The 24,418-nt window shown below is 41.1% G+C and overlaps 2 protein-coding genes across 6 annotated transcripts in view; one reads left to right on the top strand and one right to left on the bottom strand.

Annotated features, from left to right (window-relative positions):
• Cnot6l (CCR4-NOT transcription complex subunit 6 like) overlaps positions 1–15,190 on the bottom strand; it is a 72,250-nt gene extending 57,060 nt beyond the window's left edge. The window contains exon 1 of one of the 5 annotated variants that reach the window (XM_075943387.1): positions 15,085–15,190. Coding sequence is in view for 1 of the 5 variants with exons in the window: in XM_075943391.1 (XP_075799506.1) it covers positions 12,783–12,787 (5 nt within the window). In the remaining 4 variants the exon portion in view is untranslated. Of the gene's footprint in view, positions 1–12,212; positions 12,232–12,478; positions 12,633–12,782; positions 12,903–13,040; positions 13,540–15,084 lie in introns of those variants that run through there. The other 4 variants (XM_075943389.1, XM_075943391.1, XM_075943390.1 and 1 more) reach the window with 4 other exon arrangements.
• The window catches only part of Mrpl1 (mitochondrial ribosomal protein L1), a 99,548-nt gene continuing 88,872 nt past the window's right edge, over positions 13,743–24,418 (top strand). The window contains exon 1 of the mRNA XM_075943392.1: positions 13,743–14,025. The gene's annotated coding sequence lies outside the window, so the exon portion shown is untranslated. The remainder of the gene's footprint in view (positions 14,026–24,418) is intronic.

The raw sequence follows: 24,418 nt of genomic DNA, 5'->3' as shown, positions 1-24,418 counted from the left end.
GGCAAGGTTTATCAAAATTATATAGTTTTCAATTCTGCAAATCCACCTGTAGAAATTTATCCTTTAAAAAAGCGTATGGGAACTGTGGAGGTGATGGAATCGAGTGCTTGCTAAGAAAGCATGGAAGTCTGAGTTCAGGATCCCAGCACCTGTGTCGGATCTAGAAGGGAACCAAGGAAGACATCCCAACATTCTGGCCTCCACAAACATCAAGTGAGCAACCCCATACACAAGCAAACAACACATACACAAAAGCATTCAAAGACATTATATACATTTTCACTTTGATAACCACCAAAAAAATCAACTCAATTATCAACTATCAGGAGACTGAATAAATTAATGAAGTATCAATAAAGTGGAGCCACTAAAAATCATGACTTAAAGAAATATAAAATATGTTCATTACTCACAACCTCATACAGAGAATTACCATATGACCCAGAAATTCCATTCTTAGAAATATACTCAAAAAAAATTAAAACGTATGCCCCAACAAATATGTATGCACTAATATTACAGCAAAATTATTCAGAATAGCCAAAAATATCCACATGCAAACAAAGGCATTTTATTTAGCCATAAACATGAGGACCAGGCAAGTAGATCAGTTGTACAAAGATTGCCTATACAAGGCCCTGAATTTGATCCCCAGCACTGCATAAACTGGGTATAATGATACACATGTCTGTACTGGCAACACTTGCAAAGTAGAGGCAGAAGGACACAGAGTTCGAGATTATCCTTGGTTACATCCTACACAATATCCATTGGCATCTTGGAAGCTAGCTTGTGACACAGGAGACTCCGTCTCAAAAAAAAAGTACTATTATATGTTACCAAAAGGCTTATTCTTGAAGCATTCATTATGCTAAATGAAAGAAGCCTGACATAAAAGGTCAAGTCTATGCTTCCACTTTCACTAAATGCCTAAAACAGTCAATCCATAAAACCAAATATGAATCCCAGCACTCAGGAGGTAGGTGCAGACAGTTATCTGTGAGTTCGAAGTCAGCCAGAGACACATGATGAAAATCTGTCTCAAAACAGAACTTTTTTTTTCAAAACAACCAGAAAGTAGCTCATAGCTGCAAGCAGAAAGGGGAATTAGAGATGATATTCAATATTAGGCTTCTTTTGTGATTGATATGCTATGCATGTGATATATTTATAATATGGCTATACTAAAATCATTGAGAAACACTTTAAAACAGGAAATTTAGCATTTTGTAATGTGGCACATGAAATTTTAGTGGTATTATAAAAATTTGAAAGTATAAAATATACCTGTGGATAAAAAATTAATGTGATGTGTTTTAATAAAAAACATATATAATATGATTTTACTTTTATTTGTATGTAAAATATCTGTGGCTATATAAGCCTATTGCCCAGATAACAGTTCCATATACTATACTAACAGTCTTAATTACTATCAGAAAAAATTACCAGGAAATGATCCCCTTTAGTATCATTTCAAGTTTTTCTTTTTAAAGGAGCATATATTAGTTTCAAAAAGACAAAAAGCAACAAAATTATTACTATCTGTAAAGAAAAGTAAATAACTAACACAAAAAAATACACAAAGTTGAGAAAAATCCAGGAGACAATAAGCATATATTGTTAACCTGGGGTCCATGAATATCAGGGAATCTGTGAAACTGTATACAGGAAGAAACTGTATCACAGATTTCAGAGACCTAGACAACCTACACAGTAGTGATAGCGGTAACTATGACCTTTGTCAAAAACAGAACTTAATATTCATGTCACAATATAGCTGTTACAAAAATCTTAGAATATTTTCACTGTTTTATATATAATGTAATAATATAGGAAAGTACAAACACTTTCATATCACATTTGTTTTTATTAATTTTGGTATTTCAATTAAGAGTTTTGTTTGGTTACGAATTTTTAGGGGAGGAGCTAATTTTCTTTTCTTTTTTTTTGAGACAAGGTGTCATGTATCACACGATATCCCTGAACTCCCCTAAGTGGCCAAGGAACCTTGAACTTCTGATCCTCTTGCCTCCATCTCCAAAGTGCTGGATTACAAGTGAGGGCCATTACAGCCAACTATATATGGTGGTAACAGAACCAACAGTAAGTGATGCTAATTTGCACTCTATACCAAATAAGATAAACACTCAGCACAACAGGTTCCTTTTCAATCCAATTTATTTCCTTTCATTTACCTTCAATTACTATGCAAAAGAACACAGCCTTCTCCAGGCTATCAATGGTGTTCTCAGAACCTAGCAAAAGTTAACCTATGAAGTTTACAGGCCAGGAAGTCAATACTGAAGACACTCGGTCAAAATTAAGAAGGGCCTAAATTATGAAAACCACTCCAGTAGAGATTGCAGCAATCTATTTCTCTTTTTTTTTTTTTAAAGACAGGATTTCATTATATAGCCCTAGCTGGTCTGAGTAGAACTCAGTATACTGGTAAGACTGGGTTCAAACTTAGAGATCTAGATGTTCTGCTTCTCAAATGCTAAGAGTAAGACTTGTGCCACCACTAACACAAAGTTCATTATTCCCTTCCCTGAAACGACTTTTCGGCATATTCTCACTTACTCCTTCATATAAAATAACCAATGTGCCTTGAAAGCTTTCTTTTTTTCATCCCAACATAAATCTATTTTATTAGTTCCTTGAGAATTTCATTCAGTATTTTGATTATATCTACAACACCACTTTAAACCTATTTATTGATTATATTTTAATTCTAAATCTTAAAAGAAACTTATTCTCATTCCAACTGATACCTCTTGTCTACCAGATTAATCTTCTAACTAAAATTTTCATTTCCTGAAAATTTCATCCATGAGCAGTGTACTTACATCATTTCTACTTTTTCTCCACTTCATATATATATATATATACATATATATATATATATATATATATATATATATACATACATACATACATAGTGTATCCATCATTTTGTGTTACTTGATTAATCAACATGTGTTTGGGGCTGAATATCTAAACTGGCTATCAGAGGACTTGTCACTGGATAAAGTTCCTTCTCCCTCTCTCAGAGCCACAGAGTACCCTAAAGCTCCTCATGCATAAGTGGATCTTGTGAGATTAATCCATTTATATTGGCATGTCGAATGGTGTTGTCATTATGCAGGTCTTGTTAAGGCAACCATATTGTTGAGATTTCATGGTTCTGCTTCCCTGCCCTGTCTTTGCAGCAGGCAATCTGGTTTTCTGGCTCTTATAATCTTCCTGACCCCTCTTCATAGGGGTTTCATTGCAGATCTGCCCAATGGGGTTGAGCACTTCACAGTCACTTATTTTTTGCATTCTGATCAGCTGTGGTTTTCATGTGGCCTCCATGTGCTGCAAAAATAAGCTTCTTCGTTGAAGGATGAAAGCTATACCTTTCAGGCTGGACTGGTATTCAGGTTGCTCAACTCAAGCTAGGCCTTCTTCAAACGTTCAGGTTAATATTTTTAACATAAATCCCAGTAATCAGGTGCTCACCTGTGTGTAAGACCCAGCTTCCATCCCTAGCACAGTTTGAAAAAGAATGAGTAAACTTTAAACTTTTATCAACATGCTCAAATCATCTAATGGTTCCCAAAGTCTTTAATAGTATAGGTTAAGTAAGAGATTTTGGAGCTATACAGTATCTACCAGTAAAATTAAGTGTGTGGTTAATTAATGAATGCTTCTAAAATAAAGCCACATTATAACTTTCAAATTAAATATTAGTAAAAAAAAACCTCAACATAAGTATTTTAAAAATACTTGCTGCTCTAAAATTAAAATCTGTGTCAATGACCAAAGACAAAACTAACATCCCTTATGTAGAAACAGATCCCACTTAAAATCAGGCTTTAATCTGCCCCATTAACTTCATGTTCCTATTATTCAAGTTACCCAGAAGTTAAATTGACTTTCCAAAAACTTAACATCTGCAAATATATATGTTGATGTAATTTCCGCTTACAAAGACACTTATGTATTTAATACACATTTTCTAATCTCTTACTATATACAAAGCATTATATATTTCTTATTATGTTTCAAACACTTGAGTCACAAAGATGAAGTATACATCATCTTTATGTTTCAAAATGACATAGTCTAGAAGCAAAGCCAAGACATAAACAAAGTAATTTTAAGACCCTGTGGCAAATTTTATCAAAGAGGAACAGGCAGGATGCTAAAGGCACACAAGGAAAGTCATAAAGCAAAGCCTGGAAGTGTCAGATAAGGTTTCCCAGATTAAGCAGCACCTGAGGTGAATTATTGAAGCAGTCAGTGGGGTCATAAAGTATAAGGTACTGCAGGCACATTTCAAGCACAGAGCAGACTGTAAGTCACTCACTATGCTAAGCTAGGGAATATGTGAGAAGAAAGAGGAATAAATAATAAAACCGGAGAGGTACTCAAAGAAAAGATCTTGTTGGGCCTTCCTTATAATGGTATGAAATGTGCACTGTATTCTAGGAGACTAGGAAAACATCCTGGAAAACACAGGCTAGAAATTTCAACAACCTAATTGTCAATCCTCCACTTAATATATAGACCATCATGAAATCCGTTAAATTTCAGCATTCTCGTTAAAATATACAGTAGGGATTAATAATACCAATCTCACCAATACTATAAAGAAAAATGGTATTTCATTTAAATCTAACATAGAGACAGTAAATGCTCACACCCCTGACTTGATAGTAGTTACTAATTTTTATTTATTTTTTGCTTTTTGTTTTTTTGAGACAGGGTTTCTCTGGGTATCCCTGGCTGTCCTGGAACTACCTCTATAGGTCTAACTGCCCTTAAACTCAGAGATTCACCGGCCTCTGCTTCTTGAGTGCTGAGGATAAAGGCATGCACCACCACCACCCAGGTAAATTTGTATATCTTTAAGTAATAACAAAAAAATTTAGCTGAATATGATGGCTCACATCTGCAATTCTAATACTAGATAGATTGAGACAAGAGGAGTGTCTTGAGTTATAGAATAGCCTGGGCTGTAAAGTGAAATCCCACCTCAGGTGAAAGAACTAAAATTACAAAAATAATAATAACAGAATATGTAATAAAGATCTTATGTGACCCTCAAAATCAAAATATTTACATCTTTACTGAAAGTCTACTGACTCAATCTAGCACACACTGTATAACCAGAAAATATTAAAATATTAACTATTATTATAGCTGAAACATTTTAAGTATGAAATAGAAGATGCAATAAAATTTACAAAAATCTGATGATAACAAATATAAAGGAACAAAAGGAATGTAAGAAAATGATAAGGATGTTGCTGTAACCTATTTCCTTGCTTTCCTTTCATTTCATCATAAAGGGGAAAAAAAGGACTTCTACCTCTGCTTACTCATCCCTGTAAGTTAAAACACATTATGTACTGTCCGTAACAGCACTAAATGTTACCGTCAGTTAGCATATTCACTTGTTTGCTATAACCAGACTTAAATGCCCTATGCATGGAATAATAGGGACTCTGGAGTCAAACATGACCCAATGTAAACAGGAATGTTAAGTAACTTGTATGTTTACTAATAAGAAGCTGCAATAGCTAGCATATGTTGAAGTTATCAGATCTGTTAGATATCATTCTAAACACTTTATGAGAATTAGATCATTTAATCAGTATTTAACCCTGAGATAAGTGCTATTACTATCTTCTTATTACAGATGAAGAAACTGAAACAGAGAAATTAAATGAATTTCTGGTAGCTACAACATGGAAGGGCTCATGGCTCAAATTCTTAAGAATCATACTGTCTATATCACAGTATTTTCAGAAAGATTAGTTTAGATTACATGTGCAGAGTCTGTGGGAGTGAATTTTCTTAGTTCTTGGTATTTAGTAATCTAAAAAGTATTAGTTCCATCCCACAGTAAAGACTTGATCCAAAAGGGAGGGAGGGAAAGAAAAGCAGGCTATTTTAACTCAGTGAGTGATAGGACACAAAGATAGCATGCTTAGCACCCTAGGTTCAACTTCAACATTACATATGCTTATTACACACAAAACATTGTGCTTTAAATGTCTTCATTTCCTAGACCCCTAAGTTCAATAGCTTATAGCCATTTTAAAAATTAATAAATACATACTAATTGGCTAGGTATGGGTTTGTGGTTCCTTTTAAAATTATTTCCTACGCCGGGCGGTGGTGACGCACGCCTTTAATCCCAGCACTCGGGAGGCAGAGGCAGGCAGATCTCTGTGAGTTTGAGGCCAGCCTGGTCTACAAGAGCTAGTTCCAGGAGAGGAACCAAAAGCTACGGAGAAACCCTGTCTCGAAAAATCAAAAAAAAAAATTATTTCCTTTATAAACAGAGTCTTGCTATATAGCAGAACCTTGTCTTGAACTTACTACTCTCCTGCCATAGTCCTCCAACTGCTGAGATTTCAGGTGTGTCTCCATGCCCAGTATGGTTGTATGAATGTATTTGAATGTTTCCCAGTTGGTGGACTGGGAAGGACTAGGAGGTGTGGCCTTGTTGGAAGAGGTGTGTCACTGGAAGGTGGGCTTTGAGGTCTCACACCATTCCCAGTAAGTGTTCTCTCTCCAACTTGCTGCTTGGCTACCTGCTTGCCTGATATCATGCTCTCTGCCATGAGGATCAAAGGCTCATCCCTGATAAATATAAGCAAGTCCCCGATTAAATGTGACACCAGCTAAATAATACTTGTCCTGATTCAGAGTTTTCAAACCTGGAACAATTTTACACTGTTACGTTACTCTTATGTTATTCTTATGATGTGGATCTAGAATGTTCTCTGCAGACTGGATTAAAGGTTTGGTTAGCAACTAATAGGCTCCAGTTTTCAAGATGCAAAACATTAGAAATATTTACCATAAAGAAATTAACTGAACCACTCAAAACTCCTCCTCAGAGGGGAGTAAGACAGAGAGTGAGGGAGAAGAGCTGGCAGGAAGAGAAGGAAAGGAAAGAATAAAAGAGAGGAAAGGAGTGAGGAAGGGAGGAATGGAGAAAGGCGAAATGAATGCGATCCATAACCAAGGTAAAGGAATACTAAGAGTCAAGTTCGTAGGGAAGAAGTAAGCAAATGAGTCAAGGTTTCACATTGTAAGATTCCTGGGCAATGAAAGAATACTCTATGACTCAATTAAAATTGAAGTCACCCAAAGATAAAATCTATTTCATGTACTAGAAGTCCAGTGTTAGTGCAGTTAGTAAAGCAAAGATGTAGTATTTTCATTGTGAAGCATAGAACATGGATTAATAATTATATTTTTGTTGTTTACTTTGATGCCTTTGTTGTTATTTCTGGATTAAGACTCACATATATTATTTTAATAACTTTAAAATTACTAAATAGCAAAAGGAAACAGAATATGGCATGGTTCACCTAAATCACATTTCTTTGAAGTAAAAAAAAAAAATAGTAAAAGAAATTTAGAAAGGAAAAAAAGTTCTCTGTGAAATTAAACCCCAGAAACTGAAATTCAGAATTCTGGCTCACAGTTCCAATTGATTTCAAAATATAGGAAACAAATCAAACAGCCAGAACCCAGTAAACCACAATAACTACCAATTATTTCACAGTAAAAGACATGCCTACCAAATGCAACTAAATTTGTAAGTTCTCATAAAATTGCAAACCTTTAAACAGTTGGTAAAGTCCATTTCCCACTCAAGCCTTTCCCATCAGAGTTGTGTCCCTGTCTCCTTGTGGCTCCTCATTCCCTTTCCTCTCCTTTCCTACCCTTTTCCCCTCGAATTTTACTTTGAAGATGGAAAGGATTTCCTAAGTATTATAACTTTTAGATATAATTTTACAAGTATGCATGTTGCACGTATTCTACTCAGTCTTAATAAAAACCCAGAGCAGAGTCAGACATCAGGGAGTGAAAGCTGGGAGATCAGAGAAGCAGAGCAGTCAGCCACAAGAGAGACCTTTTACCTCTACCAGAGCCTCAGAAAGAAAGGGTGATCCTGTCCCTGAGTCCTCAGACTGCATGTGAGCTCCTGTCTTCTCCCACCTTATATTCCTCTCTCTGCCCAGCCCTATCACTCCAACTTCCTAGTGCTGGGATTAAAGGCTTGTGATCCCAAGTGCTGGTATCATCTTTGTGTGAGCTGTTTCTCAGATTCAATCTCATGTAGCTCAGGGTGGACTTGAACTCACAGGGCTCCGTCTGCCTGTCTCCCCAGTGCTGGAATTAAAAGTGTGTGCCACCAATGCCTGGACTCTTTGTCTAACTAGTGGCTTAGCTCTACACTTGATTTTCAGGCAAGCTTTATTTGTTAGATCAGAAACAAAATATCATTACATATATACTATCATCTAAACTAATACCCTGAAGCCCTCTGTAGCAAGAATAAACTTATTTCCATCCAGGGTTATTTTCCACATTTGGTGTATTTAAATAATGCTCTATAACAAATTATTGCCAATGAAATTTGAGGAAATGTCCCTTTCAGTTCTTAAGAAATAGTCTGTGAGCAATAAACAGAATCCAAGATCCTAGGAATGGAGGAGTCACAAAACATAAGGTGCACTAAAAGTAGGTTACCACAAGACAACCATGCTAACCAGTACATTCAAACTTCTGCATGTTAAAGCACTAAAATTTTATGGTAAAGTTATTGCCATAATCAGCATTAGCAGTGAAGACAGAAATTTCTAAATATTTTAATCCCTCTTAATTAAAGGTGTTTATAATGAATATTCTGGAAAGGTTGTTTAAAATTCCTTTAGACCACCTTTCAAAATCTAATAATATTCCACCTTGATTTTGTTGTAATTTCTTTAGTTTAAACAAAAAGGATGAATATTTCCAGTTAAAAATAAACTATCCGCATACTTGGCTCTTTTGTTTGTTTGGAGTAGGGGGCTTCCTTTTTTGTTTTCGGGGAGGGCTGGTTTGGTTTGTCAGCCTGAACTGACCTGAACTACAGGGTTCTGCCTCTGCCTCACAAGGGGTGAAATTATAGGCATGTACCTATAATCAAAGCAGACTGAAGAGGATGTGAGGATAGAGGAATACCTACTCACTGCGGGTGGGAGTGTAAACTAGTACAGCCAGTATAGAAATTATCTCAAAAAAATTAAAAACAGGGCAGCCATATGATCCAGCTATTATCACTCCTATATATGTCTACTCAAAAGACTCTATGTCCTGACAGTAATAAACATTCACATTCACATTTATTGAAGCTATATTCATGATAGCAAGGAAATGCAATCAGCCTAGATACCCATAATGAAAAAAATGTGGTATACAATCACAATAAAATTCTAGTCAGCTGTAAAGAATAACTTTCAAGAAAATGAGTGGCCTGGAAAACATATTAAGCCAACTGGTACAAATCCACAACGACAAAAACCAACATTCTCTCTTCATATGCAGAGTCTAGCTTGTGCATACATATGTATATAAGTGGGAATAAAGTTGGATATTTATATTCCCACTTATACTAGAATGGACTCCAAGAAAGAGTAAAGAGACCCTGAGGAGGGAGACGAAGCATGAAAGAACATACATGACATGAAATCAGACAGGGGTACAGGAGTAAAACAAAGGGTTAAAGGGCTGGAGTGATAAGAGGGAAATCAAAACAAATTTCTTTGAAAATACAACAGTGATACTTAACACCTTGTATGTTAAAGTTTTATGTAAATCAAAGTATGTTTTGCCTTCTAATAAAGCTAACCCTATAAACATATATATATAATATATGCACATATATATAATTTTCACTGGTTATATATATCAAAACTTTCACTGAATTCTTTGAAATTTTAGAAAACCTCACTGTATATGTACAAAATTTAGAAAATATATTAAGATTATTGTTAAAAACAAAGATAAAATCTAACTAGAGGCACTGATGTTTCTAAGAACCATTTTTTATTTTTAATTATAAGTGTGTGTGTCTATAAATAATTATGCGGAAGCCAGAAGAGTGTCAGATCCCATAGAGCTGGCATCAGTTATCAGCTGCCCAACATGGGTGCTGGGAGTACAACTCTGGCCCTCTGTGTAGCACTATGTCGCTCAGCTGCCTCTCTAACCTCATAATTAGTAATTTTTCAAGAGACATGAACTTAACTCTTAATGAAATTATTCCCACATTCTCACTGCTCTGTCTTCACCCCCATCCCAAAAAAAGAAAGAGGGGCACCTTAAATTAGAACCAAGTAAAATGGCAACTGCCTATAACTGCATAAGGAGGCTGAGGCAGGAGGAGGATAAGTCTGAGGTAAGCTTACCTCACAGGGCAAGCCCCTCAAAAAATTTTTAAGAAGCAAGCAATTTTAAAACTTGCGATTCTTTTAATCTTTCCTGGCTTTACTTTATACTCCTCACTATTACGGTTTTCCCAAAACATAAATCAAAATTAAATTTAAAAAAACTTAAAATTCAATGACTAACACATTTATCACTCTATACAAAATAATGTGAAATAGCAAATTATCATAAGACGGTAGAAAAGCTTTGCTGACACTCAGAAAGGGACTCCTAAAGGTTTTATTTACCAGAATTAATAACATGAACTGGAAGAACACTTTTATAAAAGACACAATTCTAGTTCTCTGATCCATTTTAACATTTGATTGCATTCAGACATGTACAGAACTTAGAATCCTCCCCCTGGGGATATCCCAGGGTTACAAAAATTCTTAAGTAATTAAACTAAGGGACTATTCAAAAATAGTAAGCACATCAAATACAGCTATTTACCATAAACTCACACGTAAAGCTCCAATGAAAACTTTATTTCTAGAAAAAGTACATCTCATATGCTCACAAACACTTTCTATATCTCGAAGGCCTAAAAAAAAAATACTTCTTTTGCCCTTCAGTGTTGGAAACCAAACCCAGGGCTTCACACATGCAAGGTGAGTTGTACACAAAGCTACATCCCCAGCTGTATTTTCTTGGTCCCTAAGTCAGTTAAGCAATCGTTCTAGGTAATTAATGAGTATTTGGACTTAAAAATGCGTGCCACGCATGTTTTCTCATCCTAGTCTTACAGCCTTACTGAAAAGATTAAAAACAAACAAACACCTCTAGATATTCTAATGAGAAAAAGAATACGAAAACAAATACGAATTTCATGGCCATGGTTCTAATAGGTCTGTAAAAGTTAAAGAGCTTTTCCATTGAACTGCACACATCAGGCTGTTCTTCAAGTGCCGGTAATAGAAAACAGCTTTAACTCCTCCTCTCCCCCACCCCCAGCTTCCCAGCGAACAACATACTGTTTCTTTGTGAGACCAGGTTCAGAAAGAGCAGTCTCTGGCCATCACACTGACCACAGCCTAAAAGCATCCAATCTGTCCTGGGACTCCACCCACAGGCAAGGTCTAACTGTGTGGGCTAAGTAAGCACCCCTGTAAAGACAGTGAGGTAAATGGGCAAGGCAATCAGAGGCCGTTTATAAATAGTTCTGCGAAGCACTCCGTCTATCAGCAGGTTTACCTTTAGGTCCGTTTTCTGACTTGGTCCTTCTAAAATAGCTTTCCAGGAGCACCCCGGGAAGCCGCTTGGTCTAGGTCGGGGAGACTTGAGGAAAGCATGTTTGGTTGTCCAGGGAGGGCTATGCTGACGGGCAACTGAGACCCCGAGAGGATGAGGTAGCATCTCAGGGCGCTGGGCTGGGCTGCCCCTGTGTACACGCGGCTCAGCTAAACTCCTGAGCACAATCCCCCTAAACGGCCTAAGCTACATAAGCTGGCCCGGCGAAGGTGACAGCTCGGGGAACTTCCTCTTCCTTGGCGACCTCCTCAGATCCAAGTGTCCACGCCTTTCCCTCCAGGAGGCAGGGCAGGAGCAATTTCAAATTCCCCAGATCGATCCGACCCCACCAGCAGCACAGGCCACGAAGGCCAGTTCCCCTTCCTGCCCCCGCCTTTCCTGGGTGATTCTCTCCCTTCGCGTTAGGGGGAAAAAAAAAACAAATCTGGCCAACGCTAAAGTGATCTCCAACAACAACAACAAAGACGTCTTTACTCGGGCTCGCCCCGCACGCAGCCTTCGGGGAAGGGCGGAGAGGGGGGCTCCGAGGAGCCCGTCTTCCGAGATGGACTGTTTGGATTCACTTTCCCTCGGGGTCCCCCCCGCCAGCCGGGGAAAGGCCTGCAGTTCGAACGCCCCAATCTGCCTCCGTCTCCCCTCGGGAGCCGTGGGGACGGCCCAGGCGACCGCCACCCGCGTGTCCCGCCCCCGACCCTCACCTGGCCAGGCCCGGGGCAGCGCCCAGGGCCCGCGCGAGCACGGCGTCCCGGGAGCGTCTGGGGAGGCCGGCGGGCGGGCGGGCGGGAGGCCGGCGGGCGGGCGGGCGCGAAGACGGTTAGGCCGCGCTGCAGGCCGGCGCGCTTCCTGCCGCGGCCGCAGCCTCGGGCAGCGCGGCCCGAGACCCCGCCGCCCGCCGCCCGCCGCGGGGGCCGCGCTCCCTCCCGCATCCGCCGCCCGCCGCGGGGCCCCGCCGAGCGCTTCTCACCTGCGAGGCTCCCGAGCTCCGGGCCTCGAAGCGGGAGGACCACGCCGCTCAGGGGTCCCCCGACGCCCGCCGGCCCCCTCCCCACACGCACACGGCCGGGAACCCGCGCCCCGAGGCGACGCGGGCCGGCTCCCGCCACCACACTCACAGACACACGCGCGCACACACGCACACCCACTCGCGCGGGGCCGCCTCCCGCCCGCCAAAGTCCCAACTCACACACCCACACACGTACGTCCCTCGCCCACCTCACTTCCCCTCGCTCCACTCCCGGTCCTACTCCGGGGCGCGGAAAACACTCTACCTCATTCTCCTCCGCGGGCCCAGGACGAGCAACAGCAGCCATTTCCCCGCGGCAGGGGAAACACCACACACACGCGCACACACAAACACGCGCGCGCGCACCAGGCCCCCACAGATGCTCCCCTCCACACCTCAGACGCAAACACAAACACCCACGCCCGCCCGCCCGCTCGCCCCAAGGGCCCGCGGCGGCGGGAGGCCGGGCCCCGGAAGGCGAGCGCGCCGAGCCGGCCGCCCAGGCCCGCGCCCCTCTCCTCACCTGCATTCAGCGCGCCAGGGTCCGGGCGGCGACGGCGACGGCGGCGGCGGGGCGACTGCTGGGGCTGCGGCGGCGGGGGAGGCGGCGGCGGCGGTGGCGGCGGGGCTGAGGGCAGTAAAGACATGCAGGCAGCCCGCCGGGGGGAGAGGCACCGGCCGGAGGGGACGCGGGGCGGGCGGGCCGGGCCGGGCCGCCTGAGGAACCACCGAGGCGGCGGACGGAGGCCGAGGGGAGCGGAGACCAGACGGATCGGGACGGGGACGGGGTGAGGGGAGACGCGGGCCCGGCCGCGCCGCGCAGGAGAGGGCCCCGCCAGGCGCCGGAGACGCGGCGAGCCGCCGCTGCGAGAGCCTCGCGGAGCCCGGCCTTGGCCTTGGCCTTCTCCTGTGCTGAGGCGGCCGCCGCTGCGGGGGTTGCTGCCGCCGAGCCGGGTTTGCTTGCCGAGGCCGGGCCGAGCCGAGAGAGGGAGAAAGAGAGAAAAGAGAGAGACGCGAGCGTTCGGTGCCTTCGCTCTAATACACACACGCTCACACCCCCGAGGGCCGGGGGAGAGGAGTCCGGGCGCTACCGCTTTGGAGATTAATAACAAGGTGCAGAGAGTGCGAGGAGGAGGAGGTTGATTGACGTGGAGGGGCTGGCGGGAGTCAGTCACTCCCCAGCGCCGAGGGGTGGGGTGACGGCGGGAAGGGGCGGGGCTCCGGCACCGCGCTGCGGGAGGTGCGCGTGCGCGCGGTGCGGCCGAGCCCCTAGCTGGCTTCCTTCCTCGCCCCCGCCGGTGGTGTTTTGGAAAAAATAAAAATTCTCCCTGATTAGATTGAGCTGAGGAGACTTGTAGGATTATCAGGACCTCGGTGCTGACGGGCATGCGGGAAGACACGCGGGGACCTGCGTGGACTCCGCACTGATCCCCCCACCACCACCACGCTCGCCCCACGCAGGCCCACTGCAGAGCCCAGGGCGTTCTAGCTGGTTAAGGAGATGGCAGGTGAGGCGAAGTGACCCAAGGAAATGTTTTCTCACGTCCGCAGTGGGTTTCTTTCCTTCTTTTCCTTTTTAACAGGTAGCGTATCTAAGTTACGTGGCGGGAGGTGAATTTAAAACCCTCTAGACGCTCTGCGATAACCCCGTCCTATTTTTAAAGCCTCCCTTCTCGCGATAAAATTGTATTTGGCAGTTTGCGGCAGTTACGGCATGAAAACATTTAAGGGTAAACTAGAAATATTATTGGTTGCCGCGTGAATGGAGCTTGCTATTTTAAGTTCGGAGGGATGTGTTTTGCCACTTGAAGGTTTTTCCACCAACAGACCAAGAAGCCAGTTGCATCTGCTCTTCACGACAGAACGCCGCCTTGGATTTGCACTTTCCGTCCCTGCCGGTGCGTGGCTCTGGGCTGGGTATTTGCCGAGGATGGTCCAGAGGTGTTTACACCGTTCAACACATTTTATCCGCGAGAAAAACGTTCTATTTAGCCCACTAAAGCAACCGTGTGTGGTTGCAGCTTACATCAGGCCCTGTTGCTGAGTGTTTAAAGCCTTTATCGCTTGCGAGGGGAGAAAAGGGATGTGATTAAAATGCAAATCATTTATGAAAAACTGAACTGCCCTTTTCATCTTGTCACCAGGAAGTGTGAATGACTAAAAAAGCCCCTCTGGGCCAAAAAGACCTACAAGCTACCTGTTGTTTTTCCATCCTTGTTCAGTTTCTTCTTCCCTGGCTAGCAACAGCCCCCACCCCCACCCCCAAACACATACACACCTTTTGTAAAAGGTGTTAAAATAGTCTTAAATTCTGCAAGAAGTCTATTCAATCCCAACTATTTTAGTTGAGGCTGACAAAAATACAATAATTAGTAATCTTTAGCTCTGTAAACAGCACAGTCAAACAAGTGACTTCAGGAGGCCAGGGCAGTCAGTGAACCTGCCTTCGCTAAACCTTATTTGCCATCAAATTTCTTGACACATACCCGCAAAGTAGAGCTACTATCAAATGTTGAAAAAGATAAGTAAATCCTTCAAAATTTAAGTCAGATAAATGTGATACTTACATGTCTTGCCCGTCTTCAAACACCTCTAGATGGATTTCTAGCTCATATACAATAAGCAAACATACATGCCAGGCGTGGTATGTCGCTCCCAGCCCTGGAGAGACAAACATGTATAGTACCTCACAGTCCTGGCAGGGGAAGCTGACACATAAACAGGAAGTTCTCAGAAAACGAGCCAAAAATGAAAGGTGACACAAATTATCGAACAATGCCTAGAAGGACAGGTTGGAAGCACTGACATTTTTACCTCAGCCATCTGATACTACCCGTCACCGCTGCTGTAATAGAAATAGTACAGGGAGAAGGGAGAGGGCCATTGTGGATTTTTAAAAAGCACTAATAAATCTTGAGGCCCAGACTTTCGTAGGTAAATGTTCGTTGCTGGTGTCTAAATTTAAGTAGTAAATGTTTCACAGCATTGGGGGCAAGGGGGTTAATTAGAACCTTTAGAATTTAGAGTGTAAATGGTAAATAATGTTTTTATTAAAAGCTCCATTGGAGGTGGGGGCTGGAGAGATGATTCAGTGGTTAAGAGCACAGGATGCTCTTCCAGAGGACCTGTTTGATACCCAGCACCTACATGGAGGCTCACAACCATCCATCTGTGACTCCTGTTTCTAGGGGATCTGATGTTCTCTTCAGACTCCCTTGGGCACCAGACACACAGACATACATTTGAGCAAAACAAGTACATGAACGTCAATGAATAATTTTTAAAACCTCAGCTGAATCCAGTCACATTCAGATAATCTCTACGCACAGAGGTATTTTCTGTAAGATAGCAAGTATATTGACTCTCTACAAACAAAAGTAAAAGACTAATTTGGACACATATCCCATCCTTGGCATGTTGGGAACTCTATCCAGGGATTTACAAGGCCTCCAGCATCCTTTCTTTCCAGCTGGTTTTTGTTTTTTGTTTTTTTTTTTTTTGGTTGGTTGGTTTTTTGAGACAGGCTTTCTCTGTGTAACAGTCCTTCCTGTCCTGGAACTCGCTTTGTAGATCAGGCTGGCCTCGAACTCACTGAGATCTGCTTCCTCTGGCTCCCGAGTGCTTTAAAGGCTGAACACCACCACCCCAACAGACTAGTGAGCTAAGATCTGATCCATAGCTCTAGATGTTAGAACAGAGACAATCTCCCTGCACTCCCCAGGCTATCCTTCAACTCTCCTCCTCTCTCCTGAGTGCTAACTTTACAGCGTTCTGCCACTGTACTGGTTTCCCTGACCATTTTTAAAAAATTTTTATAGAACAGAGGTGGTGGTGCATGCTTATGAGCTCAGGAGGCAGAGGCAGGAGGATTGCTGCAAGTTCAAGGCAAAGGGCCAGCAGCCTGGTCAACATTCTTGGCCTACCGTGACTACAGAGTGGGATCCTGTCTCAATAAAAGAAAACTTGTTGGGTGTTTTTCATGTTTGTCAGGTTTTACCTTTTTAAAAAAATTATAAATTAGAATAAAATAGAAAAACCTCTGCCTTGGCGATTGGGAATGGAGCTGTAATAAACACCGGAGTACAGATCTGTCTTTGGCATACTGAGTTTGTTGATGTTATCTCATTTGTTTCTAATTTGTATTTCCTTGTTGACTATTCATAGTGATGGGTAAACTAATTTTCTAGAATTAATCAGCACACAATGTATACACTTAAAGAAATGTATTCTGTAAATAAATACAATTATGTGTCAATGAAAATTAAAAGTGTTCCTTTTAAAGAGCTTTTGGAGCTAGAGATGTGGCTCAATCATTAAAAGCCCTGTCTGTACTTGTCCCTACAATCCATATCCTGTAACTCGGGCTCCAGGAGATCCAACACCCTCTTCTGGCTTCCAAGGATGAGTGTTCATAGGCGCACGCATGTGCTCACACACACACACACACACACACACACACAATTAAATCTTAAAAACAAGAAGGGGTAGTTTATCCAATTTAAGTTTCTTAAGAAAAATTTTTAGGCCAAATTGCCTTAATAGAAATTTTGTTTATATGATTGCAGAATTGGTTCATTCTTTCTCAGTGAAGAACGTACTTGTTCTGTGATTTGTTCCAAATTAGCATTTGAAACATTTTATCTGAATAAATCTTCTCATCCATGTTTTCATTGGTATCCTACTGCTATCAAATTCTGTTCAACAACTTACTCAAAAGCAAAGATTTCATGTTTTTTTAAACAAAATTACTACTATTTGACTAATTTTATTTTATTGGTTTTATTACTTATGTTTATAGCAACAAGTTCATAACTTTTAAGAAAATTCACATTTAGATTTATTTAAGATATAATTAGTAAAATAGGACTGGAGAGATGATTTGGTGGCTAAGAGTGCTTGATGCTTTTCAAGCAGACCTGAGTTCTGCTCCCAACATCTATGCTGGGCTTCTAACTCTAGCTCCGGGGGATCCAAGGCCACATTTTCTGGCCTCCAAGGGCACCTGCACACACATTGTAAACATACACAGAGATAAACACATATACATAAATGAATAAAAATAAATGTTAAAATGTTAGTAAGGTAGTTTAATGTATTTTTACTCCATGTTTATGGATACAGAGTAACTTTAACTTGCTCTGAACTGTAGTCATGGACATATCACTGTCACACTCACTTGGCCCGAGTTTTTATTCCCAGAACCATAAATAAATAAGTAAATGACTTTAACTCTGAAATAAGTAGTGTGTTTGATGATAGTCCAGTCAGTAAAAGTGCTTGCCTTGCAAGATAGAGGACTCAAGTTTGATCCTCCAGAACGTACCCAAAAAATGGGGGGTCTGGGTATGGTGGCACAAAGCAGGAAGATAGGCAGATCCCTGGGACTCACTGGCCAGTCAGTCTAGTATACTTGGTGAGTTCCAAAGCAACAAAACACTCTGACTCCAAAATAAAAACACAAAACAAGCAAAAGGGAAGGAAACACAGTGGTTAGAACTTCAGAAGCAACAGCTGAAGTTGTCTTCTGGCCTCCACCCACGAGCTTGTGCCCACTTATATATGAACATATCATACAAAATGCACCAAATATGTATTATTTTTTTTTTACTTTCCAGACCTCCTCACAGGACTTCCAAACTATATTTTAGTAAAATGACAGTCAATATTTCCCTGAACTGCATTTTCTGTGCTCTTGTCATCTACATCACCCTCTCTCCTCCTTTCTTAATCTATTTTTTATGTTTCTTTTTGGTGTTTTTACTTTGGGTTTGATATTTGTTCAAGTGTGTTCATTCCTTGCATGTACTGATGTGCACACTTCTGTGGTACGTGCATTTGGAAGCCCAAGGGCGTCTTCAACCTTAGGTGTCATTTCTCAATGGCTATGTACCTAATTGGTTTGTTGGTGTTTTTGGAGGGTTTGGTTTCTAGGATATTTTTGTTAGTGGTTGCTTGGTTGGGTTGGCTTTTTTGGCCTGGAGCTCACCAAGTAGGCTAAGATAATAGTCTAGCAAGCCCTAATCATACACCTGTCTGTCTTTTCCTGGTGCTCTGGGGTTTACAAAAATGCAAGACCACACCTGACTTATTTTTTTTTCATTTAGTGAAAATGTTTTTTTTTTAATATAACATACCTGGTTATGGTTTTCCTTTTTTCCACTTCTCCCACTTCCTCCCCAAAACCTGACATTTTTAATGTGGGTTTGGGGCGCTGTTGTTTGGAAATAGAAGTTAGTGTGACCCAAGTTGGCTTTGTATTTGCTATGCAGTGAGGATGACCTTGAACTTCCAATCATTCTGCTTGCAAGTGCTTTGATTATAGGACTGGGCCTCCATGTCGGGTTTTGTGGGTTCCTAAGGATCAAACTAAGGACTTTGTGTGTGCTAAGCAAACATTCTACCAACTGAGTTATAGCCCAAGCCCCTGGAGTTTGTTGTGTTATTTGCTGGTTTGTTTTTGAGCCAAGATCTCACATTATAGTGAATGATGGCCTGCTGTATAGCCAGACAACCTTGGAAGTCGTGGCAATCCTACATCCTCCTCCCAAGGGCTCAGATTACAGGCATGCACCAGTATGATGAACTGTTTCTTATTTTTCTTGAAGGTATCAACTGCCATTGGTGTGTACATCCACGGGTGGTGACTTATTGTTTCCACCCTTCTCCTGGCTCATCAACTCTTTCCATTGCCCTTCTCCTTGTTCCTTTCTCCAGATTGGCTGTGGCTATCACCCAGTACACGGCTACTTTAATGTAATAGCTACTTTTCTTGTTGCTAAGATGAAACACCTGACAAGCATCATCTTAAGGGAGGAAGGGTTTCTTCTGGCTTACGGTTCAAGGAGATACAGTCCATCATGGCAGCAGGAGCAGGGGGAAGCTAATCACATTGCATCACAGTGAAGGAAGTAGGGCTGAGCTTTAAAATCTCAAGACATTCCCCCCAGTGATGCACTTCCTCCAATGAAATTCCATAACCTTCTCAAACGGCACCACCAACAGCCAAGTGTTTAAAGCCACGAGTCTATGGGACATTTAACATCCAACTCACAACTGTTAATAGATGAATATGCTTCATTGCTGTTATTGTTGTAGCGTATATGTCATCTACCATAAGATGGTAAACAGAATTCTTAATGACCTCTCCAGCACGAATTCTAATTGGTATTAATAATAAAAACTCAAAGTAGGAGATAAGGATTAATGCTGAAGATCAGAGAGTTCTTTTGCCTCTACCAATGCTCAGACCAAAGGAGCGATCCTGTCCTCAGACTGCATCTCCAGACCCATCTGTCTCCACCAAACCTCAGACTGCCATGAGCTCCTGTCTTCTCCCTTCTCCACCTCCCTAGTGCTGAGATTAAAGGCATGGGACTCCCAAGTACTGGGATTAAATGTGTGTGCTACCTCTGCAGTGTCTTAGCTCTGCACTCTGATTTTCAGGCAAACTTTATTTGTTAAAACGCAAACAAAATATCACTACGGTCTTCCTTATCCATATATATATATATATATATATATATATATATATATATATATATACTATCTGGTTCAAGCCCTTGATCACTATTCTGCACCTTGATCCTGTATCATCAGCACTCTCCATAGTACTTCGCTGTAGTTCAGCTATATGTTCTAGCCAGGCCATCATTACTACCAAAATACATATTTCATGCCTCAGTGCATCTGGGAGGTGGCCAACATACTATCCAATCAATAAAATCCACTATTTTAATACTGTATACTACTAACATCATAGGATTTTCAAAGCTGTGCTTCAGAAGCTATCTATATATATACAGGGGGGAACAAGTAGATAAGACCTGAGCTGGGCCTGGTGGTGCATGCCTTTAATCCCAGTACTCTGAGACATACAGGTCTCTGTGAGCGCAGGGCTACCTAGTTAGACCCTAATGTAAATAAGTACACAAAATTTAAAACTAAACTAGTAAATTAGAAAGCTTCTTCTATTTGTCCTCTCTACCGCCACTTGTTTGCCCAGAAACTTTCCTTTCTATCTGGTACTCCTCTTCTTTGGGGAAAGTATTTCTGCCTTTTTCAAAAGCAGGTTGTTATAGTGGCAAGTGGTGCTCAAAGCATTCCTTCCTCCTTGAAGCTTTATCTAAATCCTCCTAAAACTCTAGACACAACATGCCAAACTCTGCTATAGAAAGTACGCTTAGATTAACCGATAGTTTCTCTTTTACGTAGAATGTAACTTATTACAAGGAAAGGGGGCCCTTTGTCCCTGCTGCCCAGCTAGCTTACACCCGAAATAACCACACAGAAACTGTATTCATTAAAACACTGCTTGGCCCATTAGCTCTAGTTTCTTATTGGCTAATTCTTATGTCTTAATTTAACCCATTTCTATTAATCTCTGTATCTCCACGTGACTGTGGTTTACTAGCAAGATTCTAACCAGTGTCTGTCTCAGGCCGTAGATCTATGATGTCTCTCACTCTGCCCTTCTTCCCAGCATTCAGTTCTGTCTTCTCCACCTAAGTTCTACCCTATCAGGCCCAAAGCAGTTTCTTTATTCGTTAACCAGTGAAAGCAACACATGAACAGAAGACTCTTACACCAGTAACTTGAGTTGACTTCTGAGACCAAAACTTGTAGACATTTTTTTTCTGTATAACCACATGTTCTTTCAAAGAAGACTAAGTGATAATAAATACATTTGGAAATCGAGGAGAACTTCAAAAGGACAGTATCATTGTCATCACCATCATGGGTTCAATCATAGTCTATAAACAAAACAGACATTCCATTTATAAAGATAAATTAAGAAAGATTCTCTCTATATATGATCTATTATATATATAGGGCATAGTACCCATTTGCCTCTTGGCCAACTGTGTCTATGTAGTATATAGAGTTACAACCATGGGGTAGTATCCTTAGTTACTTGTGCATGTATATCTCTCTCTTACATCCTGTATCATGAGCTCTGTCATCAGCAAATAATAAATATGATATTCCTTATCATTAATGTTTAATAAAAATTCTCAAGAAATATTTGATTAATATTAGCCCTCCTAACGTCATACCATCAGCATTTTTTGTTTGTTTATTATTTCTCAAGACAAGATCTTACTATGTAGCTTGGACTGGCTTGGAACTCACTGTGTAGCTCACCCCAGGCTAGCCTCAAACTCATGATCCTCCTGCCTCTGTTCTTCTGACTGCTTTTTACAGACTTGGTACCACATCTAGCCTATCTCTTCTTAGTTTACTAGAAATTATCTGATAGTGAAATAAATGGGAAATAACATTGGTTTCTCTTACATTAGAGAAGTCTGCTAGTGGTCAATCCAGGGACCGTCATGGCCAACAGGACCATGTTATCTTTAAAGCATAACTTCCTCTCTTGTTTCATACTCCAGCTCCTGTGTCAGGGCCCACCCCACATAGTTGTGCAATTTACTGCAAATGCTGCTGGTCAGGATGTGAGCAGGGGATGCATATTCTCAAGGACTGCTTGCACTTTGAGGAGGAGCTTGTAACTCATCTCTAAGAATGGGAGCGTCTTCTGCTCAAAGACTGAAAAAGATGTGGAAGTTGGAATTCTCACTATCTGATTCATTTTTTTTGACAATGCAACATTTATCTTTATCTGTAAACACTTTCCTGGAAGGTCTGCCTAAAATACTTGCTTAGATTTTATTAACCATAAACTTAATGAAAGTCACCAACTAGCTGGAAAAGAAGCTGAGAAACTGTTTCTGTTAAACACATTGCTGTCATAAGTAAGCCGCAGGGTAACATAGACAGGATCCCTCACAATAACACTGAATGGCTTGGGGATCCAGAGAAATAAAGTGGAGATAGTGTATTAATTTTGCAAAAAAAAAAATACTGGCAAAACTTTATGCTGGCAAAGCAAGCATACTATTATGCTCATCTAAATTAAAGTGAGGCATTTTCAGCAAAACTTTCGTGGTCTGTTTTTAGAGTCTCATAATTAATTACTCCCTTTTTCCCTTTGTTTCTTTATCTCTCTGAAAGGTCAGTAGAGCTTGTTTCTGGTATCCTCAAGAACATCTATATTTAAATTCTGAGATGTCAAATAGAAGGATTCCCTTACTCTGTAAATTTTAAAAAGAAAAACTATTTTTTCTAAAGAGGAAGGTCTTTTTCTTGTCCCAAATACCACTGAACTTATAGGGGTGTGTGCATAGTATGCTTGTAACTGTTTCTGGACCAGTAAATTGTACAGGATTCCCCACTGCCTTTCCAGGATGGTTAGAACCTGGACACAGACAATTGCAAACGGAGCACATTTCTCTGTCACTCTCCCTACTTTATATCCAAACGTGTTACACGTGCCCCAGCTTTCCCAGTCTGATTGTTTGGTTGACATTGTTCCTGGCTTCCACCATTTGGCCTTCCATTTCCATGCTCTCAAATAGCTGCCCTTACAAGCACCCACCCCAGAATTCCCTGCAATCCTCCTTGATGCTTGCATAACAGGCCACAATTCCCATTGCCCCTGAAAGCCCAACAGTGTGTTGAGGACAGGTACTTGGCTAGGTGCGGCTAGAACCCAGTGGTTTTAGAAAAGGATATAGCTGAATACAGGTTTTTGGCTCTGCCAGTTATACAATCTTGGAGAAACTGCTTCACTTCATCAGAAACAAAATATCCAATTTCAGGGAAACAGCATTTCTCATGCAGTAAAGAGAACGCAGAACTAGCTACAGCACTATCCTGAGCCCCAGTAAGGAATTCTTCTTAAGATAATGAAGAAAACTGGGTTAGCTGATTTATCGAGTCATGTGTAAGAAGCTGAAATGTCATAAGCAGAGTTTGTGAACAGACAGCTGCAGGAAGGAGAGACAATGGCAGGCCTTATCAACGTGATGAGAGGTGCTTCCTTCAGATAAAAAATGAGCTCTAGAGCTCCGGTCCATCCATCCTCCAACCCAGGATCCCACAGTTGGTCTTGTTACTAAGACTCTTAGGTCTTACTTTATTTGACACTCCCTTTTTTATAGCTCTGACTTGTTGAAGGAACCGTAGTTCCAATTGAAGGAACAATCGTTCCAAACAATGTCAAACTTTGGGTTTGTTTGATTACTTAGACAAATATATTAGCATTTGTTTTGATCCATTTTCTTATGTTTCCTGGCAACTATATGTTGTAACTAAGGATTTATTGGATTAAAATTAAACATTTTTGTTATATATCATAGGTATGTTCTGTACTTCATTTTATCTAATCAAATAATCCAAATCTGGTTTAGTCACAATAAATGAATTTGAATCCCGAATTGAGTGGTGATGCTCCACTCCCACTCCAGAAATCAGCTTCAGTGACTTGTGCATGTAGGGGCTTAATATTTGGGTAAAGTATAGAATTCAGTAATTGGTTTACCCTCAGGGACTTTATGTGTTATGAAGGAAACCTTGACCTGACATGTCACCTGGGATGGCAACAACTTAACAATAGAACATATGTTTAACATGGTCAAGCCCTAGGTTCAGTCCCCACCACCAGCAAAGAAGGAAATGGGGGAGGAACAGGAAAAGGGAGGAGAGAGGAAGGAACCAAGTGCTGATACACCTATGTCAAATAAATTAGGAGAACTTCTAACAGCTGACTTTTAAAATGATCTTAGTTAAAGGAACTATGTTTTTTCTGGGTGGAGATTCTTTTAGAATTGTATTTCAATTCTTTGTTTAGCTTGTCTACATATTGCTAGCCCATTCTCCTGAAAGACCCAGGAAAGAACAATATTTCTAATATTATAAATTTTCTAACTTCTTCCTGTTAGTTTTCCATATATAATAACACATTCTTTCTATACCTACAATTGCTGTCCCAAATCGCAACATTTGAACTGAATGAACAACCACACATTTTTTTCTCATGCTTAGACAGTGTAGCTAATTTTT

Source organism: Microtus pennsylvanicus, chromosome 12 (assembly GCF_037038515.1).
Source record: "Microtus pennsylvanicus isolate mMicPen1 chromosome 12, mMicPen1.hap1, whole genome shotgun sequence".
Classification (NCBI taxonomy): domain Eukaryota; kingdom Metazoa; phylum Chordata; class Mammalia; order Rodentia; family Cricetidae; genus Microtus; species Microtus pennsylvanicus.
The sequence above is the reverse complement of the archived record's forward strand: the minus strand, read 5'-3'. Positions and strand labels throughout refer to the sequence as shown.